This window comes from Natator depressus, chromosome 2, assembly GCF_965152275.1.
Source record: "Natator depressus isolate rNatDep1 chromosome 2, rNatDep2.hap1, whole genome shotgun sequence".
NCBI classification, from domain to species: domain Eukaryota; kingdom Metazoa; phylum Chordata; order Testudines; family Cheloniidae; genus Natator; species Natator depressus.
Genome location: NC_134235.1, coordinates 81,086,107 through 81,102,339, shown reverse-complemented (window position 1 = coordinate 81,102,339; position 16,233 = coordinate 81,086,107). Strand labels below are relative to the sequence as shown.

The following is a 16,233-nucleotide window of genomic DNA, read 5'->3' as shown; positions in this document are numbered from 1 at the left end:
TGACTGCGGTTACATATTTAAACCCCAAGGGGGGCGGGGGGAGACAAGTCAAGCGCTATTTGCAGAAGCATTGGAAATAATGAACTGGACAAACCGTCCCTTATTTCCTGCAGTGATCCACCTCAAACAAAAGGCAGATTTGCCTGAGCAGGCACAGGGTCAACAATTCTGAGTGGTGACTAAATCAGGAGGTTTTCAATCTCATTGTTCAGATGTTTGGCCTTCCTTCAACTGACCTGTTTGGCCTCTGTGTTCATACAGTTTGCAAAATACTTCACAAGAGAAGCAAACCCCAGATGCCTTATTCCACAGTTGGCCACAGGGCCTATTTTAAACATTTCCACCCCTTCCTTTGCTGGGGAAGGTAGTCCAGAAAATAAAATGAGAACAGATGTTAATACTTATAATTCCCATTGGTTGAAGAGACCTTGGTTCTCAGACCTGATGGAGATGAAACTGGAGCCTCCATTCCTGCTTCACTGGAGACTAGGCATCCTGTCACAAAGTCCTCTTCTTCATCTGGACCTGAAACAGATTCAACTAACAGCCTGACTAGTGGGAGCAAAGTGTTTAGAATGTCCCGATCTGTCCTTCAGTCATTTAGACATTGCTTTAATCTGCAAGAGTATTGACACTAAAACCGTACTCCTCCATCTGGTGACAAGCACACGGTGCAAATCCCAGAAAATGGAGGAATTCCAAACGTTCTGGACTTTCTCTAAGAAGGCAGAGGCCTTCAGCCTAGTACCATTCATGTCCGGTGTCTACCCTTAGTAGTGTGCTGTTCGCAAGATCCCTTAGCTCCCTGGTAGACAATCCACAGGCAGCCAGATTCCTTTGAGCAGTCCAGTTAGCCAGACTGGCAGTCAGGTCACTTTTCCCAAAATGGGACTTCACTAGTTTTGAAGGCCTTAAGCCATCCGTTTGAGCCTCTGACTTCAGACTGGGCCTTGTATTATCCATTGACTTGTTTCTTAGTAGCTATCATGTCTGCCAGGCAAATGTCTGAGCTGAGTTTATCTATACAGAAAGCCTACTGCATGTTGCACAAGGATAAGGTTGACCGTAGAATCCTTTCTTCCCTCCTTCTACATTTCTCAACTGAGGTTGTGCTTTGTTCATTCTATCCAATAAACGCCATCCAGCTGAAAAGTTGTGGCCACCTTAGATGTCAGAAGAGCATTGACTTTAAAAGGCTCAACCAGTGGATGAAGAAAAGTTTCTGATGGAGCTCCTGCCCTTAATGGTGTCATCCCCTGTCCCAGAGAGGACTTCTCTACTTTAGTAGATCTAGCAGACCTGTATCTCCATATCCCCTACAGACGACACACCACAGACTTCTGAGGTTTGCCTATGGCAGGAAACGTCTCAAGCACACAGAATCTGAGAGACTATTTTAGGCTGTTTGTGTCCTTCCATCCAAAATGCCAGGAACTCAGTTTCCAGATCCTCCATCGATAGGTGGATTAGACTCTCTAATGTATTCTGGAAGCCTACAAATCAGAGCCGGTCCCAGAAGGGGTTCAGGCGCACTCTACGAGATGCTTAGCCACCTCCATGGGCAGAATGAGCGAGCACGTCCACCTTGGAAATTTGCAAAGTGACCACCTTGTCTACAGCTAGCTTCATTAAGCACTGCAAGGTGGACTTGTCTTCTAGAGGCCTCCTTTGGCAGGAAGGTGCTGCAGGCAGTAGTTCAGAAATAATACAGACATTTGAGCGAACTCATAAAAAGGTGGCTGGTACTTAACAGACTTTTTTTTTCATAACCTTCCCTATATCTGTTTGCTGCTCATTACTTTCCAGGCATCCAGAATTGTAGGAGATGCTGGGCTACAGACTGGAAAACTTCTTACTGATTTCCTTTCTGCTAGCAGCATTTCACAGTTTTACCCACCCTAGATGGCTCATGAGTTAAGTGAGAGATATTAAGTGGAATTGTTACCATACATCTTCCTTGATCTAAAGTACAGTTGGAATAGTGGTTTATGATAATGCTTGGGAATAACTCATGTGGCATCAAGGAGGAGCAGAGGGGGCATTGCCAGACTGCACGGTGCCAAAACGCTGATCCACTCTGTGAGCTGCAGAGAGGAGAGCAGTCCAGATGTCCAGAATTGTGGGAGATGCTGCTAGCAGAAAGGAACTTATGGGTAAGAAATTTTCTGTTCTATAAGTGGGAATTGAATTCCATGGCACTTTGGAGGTAGGAATTATGCAGAGATTGGTTATAGGACTTGAGGGAATATCCTTGCTTTGAAGGGAAAAGAGATTTTTGTGCATGGGGCTGAATTCCTTCACTTTTGGATTGGCACCTTGCTATGGATGTGACTACTCCTGCAGGAGGCTGTATCCCCCTTTTGGGGGCAGGGGGAGGGTGATTATCCTTATTTGGGGAAGGTTGAGAGCCCCATTGGACGAGGATTCCTAAGGATTAAAGTCTTATGTTTGTTACTTTCTTGCTCATTGCCCTTGGATTTGAGACTTTTAGAGGACTAGGAGAGCAATAGTATTATAAGGTGGGTGGAATTAGTTGAGTACTAGGTGTTCTGGGACTAGATTTGTTTTGATTCCTGAGTCTTTACCATTAATGGTGGAGTTCTGATGTTTTTGACGATTGTATGTATTGTCAGGGAAAAGATTGTTAGCAAATGACTAATCCTGGCACATCCACATCATGTTTTATGTCATGAGAAAGAAAAACAAACACACACATTGGTGCACATTGTTTGAATTGGTTCACTAAATAATTGAGTAAACTCCCATTAATGATTTTATAGTAGTGAGTCATTGCTCTTACCCAGTACTTCTCTCTCCTGAAGTGTTTTGGAGGATTGTCATGGTATCCACCTTTTATACATGGTTTTTCTTAGCACTATAAAATATCAGGCAAGTTATTTTCTCAAGAAGGCAATTAATAGCACTATGATTTTTGTAAATTTTAGGGATGTAATGAAGTCCAGATAGAACAAAGGCTGCTGTCTAGAGAGATCTCAAAGTGCTATAGTTTCTTTTCTAATCTCCAGAACAATCCTCATGCTGTGGAATATTTCCAGATCAATCTCTCAAGAGACAAAGTAGTGTTTATAACTACCAGGCTGTGATCAGTGTAAGGGCCAGGATGCAACTTCCTAAAAGCACTTACTCATGAGTGCTGGATCTACCTTCTGCTGTAAGAATATATGGTTTCTGTAGAAAGCATGTTTTTCTTCTGAGCAGTAGCAAGTAGGAAGCTGAGCAAAATTAAGTGTGGCAACAAGGCTTACTCATGTGCTCCCGGGTGAGAGTGCGCCATTAATCCTGGAGAAGGAAACCGTGGCAGCCAGCCATCTGTCTTGCAAGAAACAGAACGGAAATGGGGAGCTATTGCATCTTCCCTTACAGCAAAGATACTAGAGTAGCCAAGGGCCATCTTATCCTTATGGAAGCTCCTTCTGTCTGCCTCATATCCCCAAAGAATTGGGGACAAAGGGCAGAGCACCTGAGGTTCCTTTCCACAATTATTTCTGCTGCTGAACTTTCCCCTCTATAACAAGAACCCCAATCTAACCACCATGCTATGGAGGATGTAAGAAATAATGTAGCTGACAGTCTCCTACCACTACAGTAGCATTCCCCCTAGCTAAGGAACTTTTTTGGATATACAGTCACTGTAGTAGTGCTTGCTGCTGCTTGCTACAGGAAATCGCAGAAAAGATGGTTCCACATCATATAATTTTTCTCAGCTGGCTTTTTAGAAAGCCTAGGGAAAAAAGGGTTACCTACCTCTTGTAACTTGTTCTTCGAGATATGTTGCTCATGTCCATTCCAAGTAGGTTGCCGGAAGGTTTTTCCACTAGCGGTACCCATCGGGTGGGCTCAGGCACCTTCATGGCACCACATGCAGGCTGACCAACCGCCTCTCCAGTTCATTCTTGATGGATTACTCCAGCAGAAGGGAAGGTGGGTGAGTCTTGAAATAGACTTGAGCAACACATCTCGAAGAACAAGAGTTACGAGAGGTAGATAATCGGTTTTTTCTTCGAGTGCTTGCTCATGTCTGTTCCAAGTAGGTGACTCCCAAGCCTTACCTAGGAGGTGGGGTCGGAGTTCATGGAATTGCTGATTGAAGCACTGCTCTGCTGAATGTTGCATTGTCTATGGCATGCTGGGTAATGGCATAATGCGACATGAAGGTATGGACCGAGGACAGTGTTGCTGCTCTACCGATCTCATGGATTGGGACTTGGGCCAGGAAAGCTGCCGAGGAGGCCTGTGCTCTAGTAGAATGTGTCATCAATGTGGGGACACGTATCTTTGCCAAATCATAGCATGCTCGGATACAGGACGTGATCCACGATGAGATCCTTTGAGAGGACACAGGGAGGCCCTTCATCCTGTCCACCATCGTGACAAACAGTGGTTCAATATATGAAATGGCTTTGTTTGCTTTTTTAAAAAGCCAATGCCCACCAAACATCCACGGAGTGGACCCTGTGCTCCCAGCTGTTAGCGTGAGGCTTTGGGAGAAAAAGCTGGGAGAAAAATGTTTTGGTTGGCATGAAATCATGAGAAGACCTTAGGGAGAAAGGCTGGATGCGACTGAAGCTGTACCTTGTCCTTGTAAAAGATGGTAAAAGGAGGGTCAGATGTGAGGACCTTCATCTCGGACACCCTTACTGCTGAAGTTATAGTGACCAGGAAAGCCACCTTCCATGACAGATAGAGTAGTGAGCATGTTGCTCGAATGGAGGCCCTGTGAGCCTCGAAAGCACCAGATTAAGGTCCCAAGCTGGGGCCAGTTGCCGAACTTGTGGGTATAACCTGTCTAGTCCTCTAAGAAAACAACACACCATTGGGTTAGCGAAGACAGAGTGGCCTGTCTTTCCTAGGTTGTATGCTGAAATAGCGGCCAGGTGAACCTTTATTGACAAAAGCCACAAGCCCTGATCCTTTAAATCAGGGGTCGGCAGCCTTTCAGAAGTGGTGTGCCAAGTCTTCATTTATTCACCCTAATTTAAGGTTTTGCATGCCAGTAATACATTAACATTGTTTTAAAAGGTCTCGGTCTCTCTCTAACATATAACCAGACTATTGTTGTATGTAAAGTAAATGTTTAAAATGTTTAAGAAGCTTCATTTAAAATTAAATTAAAATGCAGATCCTATCCGTTTAGTGTGATCCTTGCCCTTGCTTTTTCTTGCTGAGTTTTCCAACGTCTGGCACATATTTGGATACTTTAAGCTGCACACAAGCTTCTGAGTGATCAGTTGTTAACTGGCTCCGAGAGGGACAGAGGAGAAATTTCACGTGTGAAAATACCTGTTCGCACAGGTATGTGAATCCAAATCCTGAAAGCATTGCAAATGCAGTTTTCTTCAAACAGTTAAATTTCACCGGCAGGGATGTCCAGCAGATCAGAATAGAGGCCCCATGGTCTCTCTTGGTAGCTTGAAGTGCACTCCGCAGATCTCCAAACATTGATGCCCACAATTCTGAGCTTTTTAACTGAATGAGCTGCATTTCGAAATTTTCAACATCCATCCACTGAAATGCAGGCAAATCCAAGTCGCTTTCATTGAACTTTTCAGGTTTAATTAGGAAAAAAAAGCATTGGGCCAAATCGCTGGAAATCTTGAAATCTGTCAGAAAAATCTGATTCCAGTTCTTGCATGTACATTCCAATCTCATCGATGCTGACAGTGCAACGTGTCGATAGCTCTTTCATGTTTTGGAAGTAGTGGAAAGTCAAAGTTTGAATATCCCGAGAAAAAACTGCTTGTTTTACAACATGCCTTCCAGGTTTCATAAAGATCCAGAACTGTTTGCCCTGCACCCTGGAGATGGAGGTTGAGTTTGTTTAGGTGAGCGGTGATGTCAGTTAGAAACATGAGCTTACACAGCCATTTGTCGTCGTCCAGTTCAGGGTAGTTTTGTCCTTTTTCCTACAGAAAGGACTTGATTGCATCAAAACGGTTTACAAAGTGCACCAAAACCTTGCCACAACTTAGCCACTGAATGTTGCTGTGAAGTGGAATGTCATTCTAAGCACTGTCTATCTCTTCTAGCAGTGCTTGAAATTGTGAGTCAAAGCAGATCAAGCAATAAGGAAATTCACAATTCGCACCACTGTATTCATCACATTATTAAGCTCTGAAATAGACATTTTAGCACACAGGTTTTCTTGATGGATGATACAGTGAAATTTGACTGTTGGGGCCAATTTGATCTTCAAGTAACTTTACAAATCCCTTCTGTTTTCCGACCATCTGTTATCACACAAAATATTATTCTGATGTCAACTCCTCGTTCTTCAAAATGGTTTACAAAAGTTTCCGCTGTATCTTTCCCCCATTGTTGTGCCATGCAGGGGTTTTAGGCAACAAAGTTCCTCTTAGATTTCATCAGAAGCACAATATCTTGCAACAACTGCCAAACATGGAATGTCGTTTATATCCATGCTCTCATCAACTGCAACTGCTTCTTTTAATGCAGTTGTCTGCTTTTTGTTAATGTTTTCTGCCATTTCGCTTACTCATCTCTCAACTGTTCTGGCAGAGACAGTAAGTTTTTATTCTAGATACAATCACATCTTTATTTGGCAAATCATTGAACAAAACCTCCGAACTGCTGAGAAAAACTTTATATATATTCCCCATCTGTAAACGGCTTTCCTTTTTTTGCAATGCACTATGCAATCTTGTAACTTCCTTCTCTGGCTTTATTTTTTACTTACACTTAAGCATTTAAAAAACTGCTTTGCTTCTCATATCCTGCTACTGCCTTTTTGATCGATTTCACTCTTGTCTGCTTCATCAAGAGAGGTTTTATTATGCTTCATTTGCAAATATTGTTGAATACTTGATGTGCAACAAACAACACTTTCACAACAGAAAGCACAAACCACACGGTCCTTTTAATAAATCCAAATGTGTCTGTCCAAGAAGGCTGAAACGAACAGACATCTAACTTTGCTTTCTTAGGAGCTGACATTTTGTCAAATGTACCCCTCAACTCAGGGGGGAAAAAAATTTGTGAGTCTGCACGCACAATGTCAAATGCAGTGCACTGTTCCACATGACATGATAGTGATGTAAGCAGCAAATCAGGACTTTAAAATATCCCGGTACCATGGCGCTGCAACAATTTTTAAGGTGGGGGTGCTGAGCTGTGCCCCCTCTTGCCCCGTCTGCTCCCCTCACTGCCCCAGGCTGCGGCCAGTGGGCCACAGCTGGGAGCGGCTGCAGAGCCACCGGGACCCGGGGCCGGTAGCAGGATGAGTGGGGCTGGCGGACGGGACGCCGGGTGGCATGGGCTTGGATCAGGACTTGCAGGGCTTGAACCTCTGGGCCTTGCTAATGAAAGCCCTCCCAAGAAAAAGCAGTTAGGAGAGAGGGCAACCCCTCTTCTCCCCCCTCCCCCAGCCCAACTGCTAAGTACTAATACTCAGTAAAAATTAAACTAACTAAAATGTATAAAAAACAAATGAGGCTAGGAAAATGTGGTGGAACTTGCTGAGCAAGATGCCACAGTTCCGACGACTGTCACTGGCGGTAAGAAAGAACTGAGGAGGCATCGGGTCGGCAGGGTCATATGATGAGTGCCATGAAGGCGCCACTCCAGGGGGCTCCACAAGTGATCCGTTCGGTGCTGCTACAGGAAAAACTTTCTGATGAATGTGCATGCACACACCCTAATTGGAATCAATATGAGCAATCACTCTAAGCCCTGGTCTACACTAGGACTTTAGGTCGAATTTAGCAGCATTAAATCGATGTAAACCTGCACCCGTCCACACGATGAAGCCCTTTATTTCGACTTAAAGGGCTCTTAAAATCGATTTCCTTACTCCACCCCTGACAAGCGGATTAGCGCTTAAATCGGCCTTGCCGGGTCGAATTTGGGGTACTGTGGACACAATTCGACGGTATTGGCCTCCGGGAGCTATCCCAGAGTGCTCCATTTTGACCGCTCTGGACAGCACTCTCAACTCAGATGCACTGGCCAGGTAGACAGGAAAAGAACCGCGAACTTTTGAATCTCATTTCCTGTTTGGCCAGCGTGGCAAGCTGCAGGTGACCATGCAGAGCTCATCAGCAGAGGTGACCATGATGGAGTCTCAGAATCGCAAAAGAGCTCCAGCATGGACCGAACGGGAGGTACGGGATCTGATCGCTGTATGGGGAGAGGAATCCGTGCTATCAGAACTCCGTTCCAGTTTTCGAAATGCCAAAACCTTTGTCAAGATCTCCCAGGGCATGAAGGACAGAGGCCATAACAGGGACCCGAAGCAGTGCCGCGTGAAACTGAAGGAGCTGAGGCAAGCCTACAAGAAAACCAGAGAGGCGAACGGCCGCTCCGGGTCAGAGCCCCAAACATGCCGCTTCTATGATGAGCTGCATGCCATTTTAGGGGGTTCAGCCACCACTACCCCAGCCGTGTTGTTTGACTCCTTCAATGGAAATGGAGGCAATACGGAAGCAGGTTTTGGGGACGAAGAAGATGATAGCTCACAGCAAGCAAGCGGAGAAACCGGTTTTCCCGACAGCCAGGAACTGTTTCTCACCCTGGACCTGGAGCCAGTACCCCCTGAACCCACCCAAGGCTGCCTCCTGGACCCAGCAGGCGGAGAAGGGACCTCCGGTGAGTGTACCTTTTAAAATACTATACATGGTTTAAAAGCAAGCCTGTGAAAGGATTACTCTGCCCTGGCATTCGCGGCTCTCCTGGATATACTCCCAAAGCCTTTGCAAAAGGTTTCTGGGGAGGGCAGACTTATTGCGTCCTTCATGGTAGGACACTATACCACTCCAGGCCAGTAACACGTACTCGGGAATCATTGTACAACAAAGCATTGCAGTGTATGTTTGCTGGCGTTCAAGCAACATCCGTTCATGTGTTATCCTCAGGAGAGTGAGATATAATCCATGGTCACCTGGTTGAAATAGGGTGCTTTTCTTCAGGGGACACTCAGAGGAGCCCATTCCTGCTGGGCTGTTTGCCTGCGGCTGAACAGAAATGTTCCCCGCTGTTAGCCACAGGGAGGGGGGAGGGTTGAGGGGGTAGCCACGCGGTGGGGGGAGGCAAAATGCGACCTTGTAACGAAAGCACATGTGCTATGTATGTAATGTTAACAGCAAGGTTTACCCTGAAAGAGTGTAGCCAGTGTTTTATAAAATGTGTCTTTTTAAATACCGCTGTCCCTTTTCTTTTCTCCACCAGCTGCATGTGTTTCAATGATCACAGGATCTTCTCCTTCCCAGAGGCTAGTGAAGATTAGAAAGAAAAAAAAATGCACTCGAGATGAAATGTTCTCCGAGCTCATGCTGTCCTCCCACACTGACAGAGCACAGACGAATGCGTGGAGGCAAATAATGTCAGACTGCAGGAAAGCACAAAATGACCAGGAGGAGAGGTGGCGGGCTGAAGAGAGTAAGTGGCGGGCTGAAGAGAGGGCTGAAGCTCGAATGTGGCGACAGCGTGATGGGAGGAGGCAGGATTCAATGCTGAGGCTGCTGGAGGACCAAACCAGTATGCTCCAGTGTATGGTTGAGCTGCAGCAAAGGCAGCTGGAGCACAGACTGCCACTACAGCCCCTGTGTAACCAACCGCCCTCCTCCCCAAGTTCCATAGCCTCCACACCCAGACGCCCAAGAACGCGGTGGGGGGGCCACCGGCCAACCAGCCACTCCACCACAGAGGATTGCCCCCAAAAAAGAAGGCTGTCATTCAATAAATTTTAAAGTTGTCAACTTTTAAAGTGCTGTGTGGCATTTTCCTTCCCTCCTCCACCACCCCTCCTGGGCTACCTTGGTAGTCATCCCCCTATTTGTGTGATGAATGAATAAAGAATGCATGAATGTGAAGCAACAATGACTTTATTGCCTCTGCAAGAGGTGATCAAAGGGAGGAGGGGAGGGTGGTTAGCTTACAAGGAAGTAGAGTGAACCAAGGGGCGGGGGGTTTCATCAAGGAGAAACAAACAGAACTTTCACACCGTAGCCTGGCCAGTCATGAAACTGGTTTTCAAAGCCTCTCTGATGCGTACCGCACCCTCCTGTGCTCTTCTAACCGCCCTGGTGTCTGGCTGCGCATAACCAGCAGCCAGGCGATTTGCCTCAACCTCCCACCCCGCCATAACCGTCTCCCCCTTACTCTCACAGATATTGTGGAGCACACAGCAAGCAGTAATAACAGTGGGAATATTGGTTTCGCTGAGGTCTAAGCGAGTCAGTAAACTGCGCCAGCGCGCCTTTAAACGTCCAAATGCACATTCTACCACCATTCTGCACTTGCTCAGCCAGTAGTTGAATAGCTCCTGACTGCTGTCCAGGCTGCCTGTGTACGGCTTCATGAGCCATGGCATTAAGGGGTAGGCTGGGTCCCCAAGGATACATATAGGCATTTCAACATCACCAACAGTTATTTTCTGGTCTGGGAATAAAGTCCCTTCTTGAAGCTTTTGAAACAGACCAGAGTTCCTGAAGATGCGAGCGTCATGTACCTTTCCCGGCCATCCCACGTTGATGTTGGTGAAACGTCCCTTGTGATCCACCAGAGCTTGCAGCACTATTGAAAAGTACCCCTTCCGGTTTATGTACTCGCTGGCTTAGTGCTCCGGTGCCAAGATAGGGATATGGGTTCCGTCTATGGCCCCACCACAGTTAGGGAATCCCATTGCAGCAAAGCCATCCACTATGACCTGCACATTTCCCAAGGTCACTACCCTTGATATCAGCAGATCTTTGATTGCGTGGGCTACTTGCATCACAGCAGCCCCCACAGTAGATTTGCCCACTCCAAATTGATTCCCAACTGACCGGTAGCTGTCTGGCGTTGCAAGCTTCCATAAGGCTATCGCCACTCGTTTCTCAACTGGGAGGGCTGCTCTCATCTTGGTATTCATGCGCTTCAGGGCAGGGGAAAGCAAGTCACAAAGTTCCATGAAAGTGCCCTTACGCATGCGAAAGTTTCGCAGCCACTGGGAATCGTCCCAGACCTGCAACACTATGCGGTCCCACCAGTCTGTGCTTGTTTCCCGAGCCCAGAATCTGTGTTCCACAGCATGAACCTGCCCCATTAGCACCATGATGCATGCATTGGCAGGGCCCATGCTTTCAGAGAAATCTGTGTCCATGTCCTGATCACTCACGTGACCGCGCTAACGTCGCCTCCTCGCCCGGTAGCGCTTTGCCAGGTTCTGGTGCTGCATATACTGCTGGATAATGCGTGTGGTGTTTAATGTGCTCCTAATTGCCAAAGTGAGCTGAGCGGACTCCATGCTTGCCTTGGTATGGCGTCCGCACAGAAAAAAGGCGCGGAATGATTGTCCGCCGTTGCTCTGACGGAGGGAGGGGCGACTGATGACACGGCTTACAGGGTTGGCTTCAGGAGGCTAAAATCCACAAAGAGGGTGGCTTTACATCAAGGAGTAGTTCAGGCAGGACTTCACGGAGGGTTCCAATAAGAAATGGTGCACCTAAGTTATTGTTCTTATTGGAACAAGGAGGTTAGCCTGGCCTCTGATTGATACATGGCTAGATCTACCTCGCAGCACCTTCTCTGTGAGTGACTGCAGTGTGACCTAGAGGAATGAGTCCCCTAGACAGGGCAGGAGGCAAATGAGTACAAAACAAATCTGGTCTATTTCTTGTTTTGATCCACTCCATCTATCTTTTACATCTTTGGCTGGCAGCAGAGGGTGCAGAAGGACTGCAAGCCATCCACATCTCATGGCTGCTCGGCAGAAGATGGCACAGTACGACTACTAGCCATCCTCATCTCTTGCCTGCCTGGCAGAAGATGGCACAGTACGATTGCTAGCCATCGTCATCTCTTGCCTGCCTGGCAGAAGATGGCACAGTACGATTGCTAGCCATCGTCATCTCTTGCCTGCCCGGCAGAAGATGGTACAGTACGATTGCTAGCCATCGTCATCTCTTGCCTGCCCGGCAGAAGATGGTACAATACGACTGCTAGCAATCCGTATTGCCTGCCTGCTCACCATTAGACGGTTCAATACGACTGACTGCAGGACTAAAGAGAATGACCTGGTCAAGTCACTAAAAATTTAGTCCCTGCGCCCATGTCTGCCCAGGCGCTCCTGATCGACCTCACACAGGCGACCAGGAACACCTCGGACATGACGAGGACGGGTACCAGTCATACTGCACCGTCTGCTGCCAGAAGGCAATGGGTTGCTGCTACTGTGTAGCAATGCCGTACCGCGTCTGCCAGCACCCAGGAGACATACGGTGACGGTTACCTGAGCGGGCTCCATGCTTGCGGTGGTATGGTGTCCGCACAGGTAACTCAGGAAAAAAGGCGCGAAACAATTGTCTGCCCTTGCTTTCACGGAGGGAGGGAGGGAAGGGGGGGACTGACGATATGTACCCAGAACCACCCGCGACAATGTTTCAGCCCCATCAGGCATTGGGATCTCAACCCAGAATTCCAATGGGCAGCGGAGACTGCGGGAACTGTGGGATAGCTACCCACAGTGCAACGCTCCGGAAGTCGACTCTAGCCTCGGTACTGTGGAAGCACTCCGCTGAGTTAATGCACTTAATGCACTTCTGTGGGGACACACACACTCGAATATATAAAACTGATTTCTAAAAAACCGACTTCTATAAATTCAACCTTATTCCATAGTGTAGACATACCCTAAGAAGAACTTTAGTTTCTTGAACTTGTTGAGGTTGTGCAGGTCGAGGATGGGTCTGAGACCCCCTTTGGCTTCTGGTATGCGGAAGTAACGGGAGGAAAAACCCTTTCCCCTTGGTTCCACAGAAACCTCTTCCACTGCTCCTGCCAATAGGAGGGTTTGTACTTCCTGTATTAGGAGTTGCTCATGAGAGGGGTCCCTGAAGAGGGATGGGAAAAGCAGGTGGGAGGGAGGGGTTCAACTGAACTGGAGGGAATATCCCAGTTCTGCTGTGCGTAGTACCCAATGGTCTGAGGTAACTGGGGACCACGCATGATAGAAATGGGATAGATGGGTCGAGAAGGGTAGTAATGGAGCCAGGATTTGGGTTGGTGTGTTGTCCTTGTGCGTACCTTCCTGGGGGTTGTGTTGACAACCCTGAGCCCTGGTTGATAGGGGGTTGAGACTGGCAATGCCAATGATTTCTGCCCCTTCTACTGCAGTCCTGCCTGGAATGCCCTTGTTACAGGCACGGCATAAGTTGAGGTTTAAAATGCTTGCATTGAGTGGCAGGTGTATGCAGCTGCACAGATTTTAAAGTGGCTCAAGTGACTTTTAAACTATGCAGCTTCAAGTCTGCTTTTCTCTGAAAATAAGGTGGTGCCTGTGACGGTGCCCCCCCATAAGGCTTTATGGAAATATACTATCAATATATGTGACATAACTGGAATATGTTCTATGCTACATATACCATGTAACACATCTATGTGAAAGTTATTATCTAGTGAATCTATTAGTCCTATTTCTATGCATGTATCATTTTTGTATTTGAAGTTATGAACATTGGCTGTGTACTGGCTTTAAAGTCCGGTGGGGGTTGCGTAAACAGATACTCATATATCTTTTTGATGGCACGAAATATTTTCTTTCAACCCCTTTTGCTGTGGGGGGTTAGAGAGGCCAGCGTCTGCCACAGGGTCTTAGTGGTCATCTGTGTATTGTTTTAATAAGGGGGAGTGCCACCCTGGTGGGGCCTGTGGGGCATAATATCTCCACCATAGGGTCTGACACCTCAGTGACCTCCTCCATCTGGAGCCCCAGCTTCTGTGCCACTCTTCTGAGGAGCTCCATCAGGTGGGACAGGCACCGAGGATGTTCCTGCTACTGCCTCATCAGGTGAGGCTGAGGAGGCAGCTTGGGCCAGTATAGGGCCGCCTTGTCTGTCTGGTTCCGCAATATGTACCCAGTCGTCAGTATCTGCACCTGTCTACTATGGCACTGGTAGCGGTGGTGGTGCTGTGAGAGAGCTGTCTGGCCCTGGATGGGGCTCATCCAGCTGAGGCAACTAAAACAGACCCCTGGGATTGGTGGTATGCCCAGGGGGTCCAAAAGGGCTACTACAGTGGCATCTGCCACTGCCCTTGGTGCTGGCTCCTGCTAAATACATAGGAGTCTGAGACCATGGTGGTGCAGTGCTGGACAGTGCCAAGGATCAGTGGAGCCCTGCAAAGCTGGGGGTATCCACTTATATCTGTGGACCATTTCTGTAGATACAGATACAAATTTTGTATCCGGGCAGGGCTCTGACAGTAAGAGTGGACAGGCAGCTGTGAGGAACCACAGTGCAGATTCTCCACCTGTCTTGGGCAGAGGGAGAGTCTGCTGTGGCTCCCCACAGCTGCCTGCCCAACTCTTACTGTGGCTCTGAGCTGCCCTCCTCCCTGGCCAGAGCCTGGTCAGTGAGAGCAGTGCTGGCAGCTGTCGGGAGCCTGAGTCCCTCTACCTGCCCTCGGTAGGGGGCTGCTTCGGCCCCCCCTCCCAGGGCACCTGGAGGGACCCAGGCTCCCCTCGGACCCTGGCCACCTCAAAGGTCTGCAGTGTGGAAGGGAGATCCAAGTCCTCCATTTGACCCTCTTCTACTGGCTCTGGACTAGATGGATCCCTCTGCAGGCCTGGAGTCAATGGTGCTGCCTCCTGCACAGATGAGGTGGAGTGGTGCAGCATGGGTCACACTCCACTAGCAGGCTCAAGCCATTTGAGAGCCCTCTGTCAGTCAGTCTTTTTAGGTTTCTTACACGGCACTGGCCACTGAGCAGTGCTGGTGGCGGGGTCTCTGAGTCCTACCTTGGTGCCACATCCCTGATTGAGGCCAGTGTGCCAAAGAACCCAGGGCCAGGTCTATGGGACTCAACTCAGATTTGTGGCCTCAGGGCTGTGTCCATCAGCAATGGTTTCAGTTTGTGGTCCCTTTCCTTCTTTGTGTGGGGGTGGCATCCTCTGCAGATTTTGCACCTAGCCTGATGGGATTCCTTTATGCACTTTAAGCAGGACGGGTGCGGGTCGCCTTTCGGCAGATCCTACACAGCTTACATCCCTAGGACCGAGGCATGCCCTGAGCAGGGGAAGGGAAACCTGACTAAGAAGGGTGTTCAAGCACTGCACTAAACTACAAACTGACTATTAAACTATTTATAGGTAGGATATGAGTACACTAGGGGATCATTCAAAAACAGGAGAAGAGAATGCTCTGAGGACTGTCACTGGTGGTAAGAAGGAACTGGAGAGGTGACAGGTCAGCAGGGACCTAGATGTGGCATCCTGAAGATGCAACTCCAGGGGGCACCTAAGCTGACCAGACAGGTACTGCTAGGGGAAAAACCTTCCAGTGCCTGTGCATGCAGCAAGCACTTGAACTTAAATTTAACACTTCCCCCACACATTAAAAAAACATTCAGGGAATGCTAAATCATGCATTCAAGTTAAGAAATATCAGAATTAAGGTTGCCCATCCCTAGTGTAAATGCCTTATAATAATTCTTAAATACATCACTGCTTTTTTTTGGTTCATGCAACAGTGCTTAAGGAAAAATTCAGCCTTGTGTAGTCAATGTATCTGGCTCTAGGACCCTGGTTCATTTACTTTAGAAGTTTGAAAGTATGTAAAAAATGGGGTAGGACAGTGCAGGAAGAGCAAGGTTGGTCTTGCAGTTAGGTAGGTGAATACCATTGGAGAACGTGATTCTATGTATGACTGTGAAGATAGAAAAAACACGTAAATCAAAACTTTCATGTGGGGTCACTTCTTTCTGGGTGTACAGCTTAAGACAGCAAAGGCCTGATATTTCAAAGTGCAAAACATTCAGAACTGCAGCTGAAGTCAATGGGAGTTATGGATACTCACTGTGGTATGGAGGAATGAGCACAGGCTTGAGTCAGGAGGTCCTGTTCTCTGTGGGCTCAGTCAAATAACATGTCTGCTTTTCCTACTTGCAAAATACGTAGCTACCTCTTGCATGTGGGTACTGAGAAGACTAATTACACAACTGCATACACTACTACTTTTTGCCACAGGATCTCCTACCTCAGTCAGTGCACAAGCTGAATGATACTTAGAAAGGGGCAGCTGTTTGGTTGGTTGGTCTTTTTTTTTTAGCTCCTGCCATGGAGACCTAGGCCACAAACTCTGCCCTGAATACGGAATTATGACCTCACAGACTTTCCTGGGGTGCTTATCATACCTCAGCACTTAACTATCTGTGAATGTATCATCTTCCCTGCAACAAAGCAAAGTCACCCCCCCCCCCCTTTTAACAGACTGCACTAAAGCA

At 47.6% G+C, this 16,233-nt stretch overlaps 1 protein-coding gene across 1 annotated transcript in view; it reads left to right on the top strand.

Moving 5' to 3' along the window:
* The window catches only part of THOC1 (THO complex subunit 1), a 55,891-nt gene extending 46,154 nt beyond the window's left edge, over positions 1 to 9,737 (top strand). Inside the window, exon 21 of the mRNA XM_074944523.1 lies at positions 9,202 to 9,737. Coding sequence (XP_074800624.1) covers positions 9,202 to 9,722 — 521 coding nt within the window. The 3' untranslated portion in view covers positions 9,723 to 9,737. The remainder of the gene's footprint in view (positions 1 to 9,201) is intronic.
* Positions 9,738 to 16,233: the final 6,496 nt, after the last annotated feature.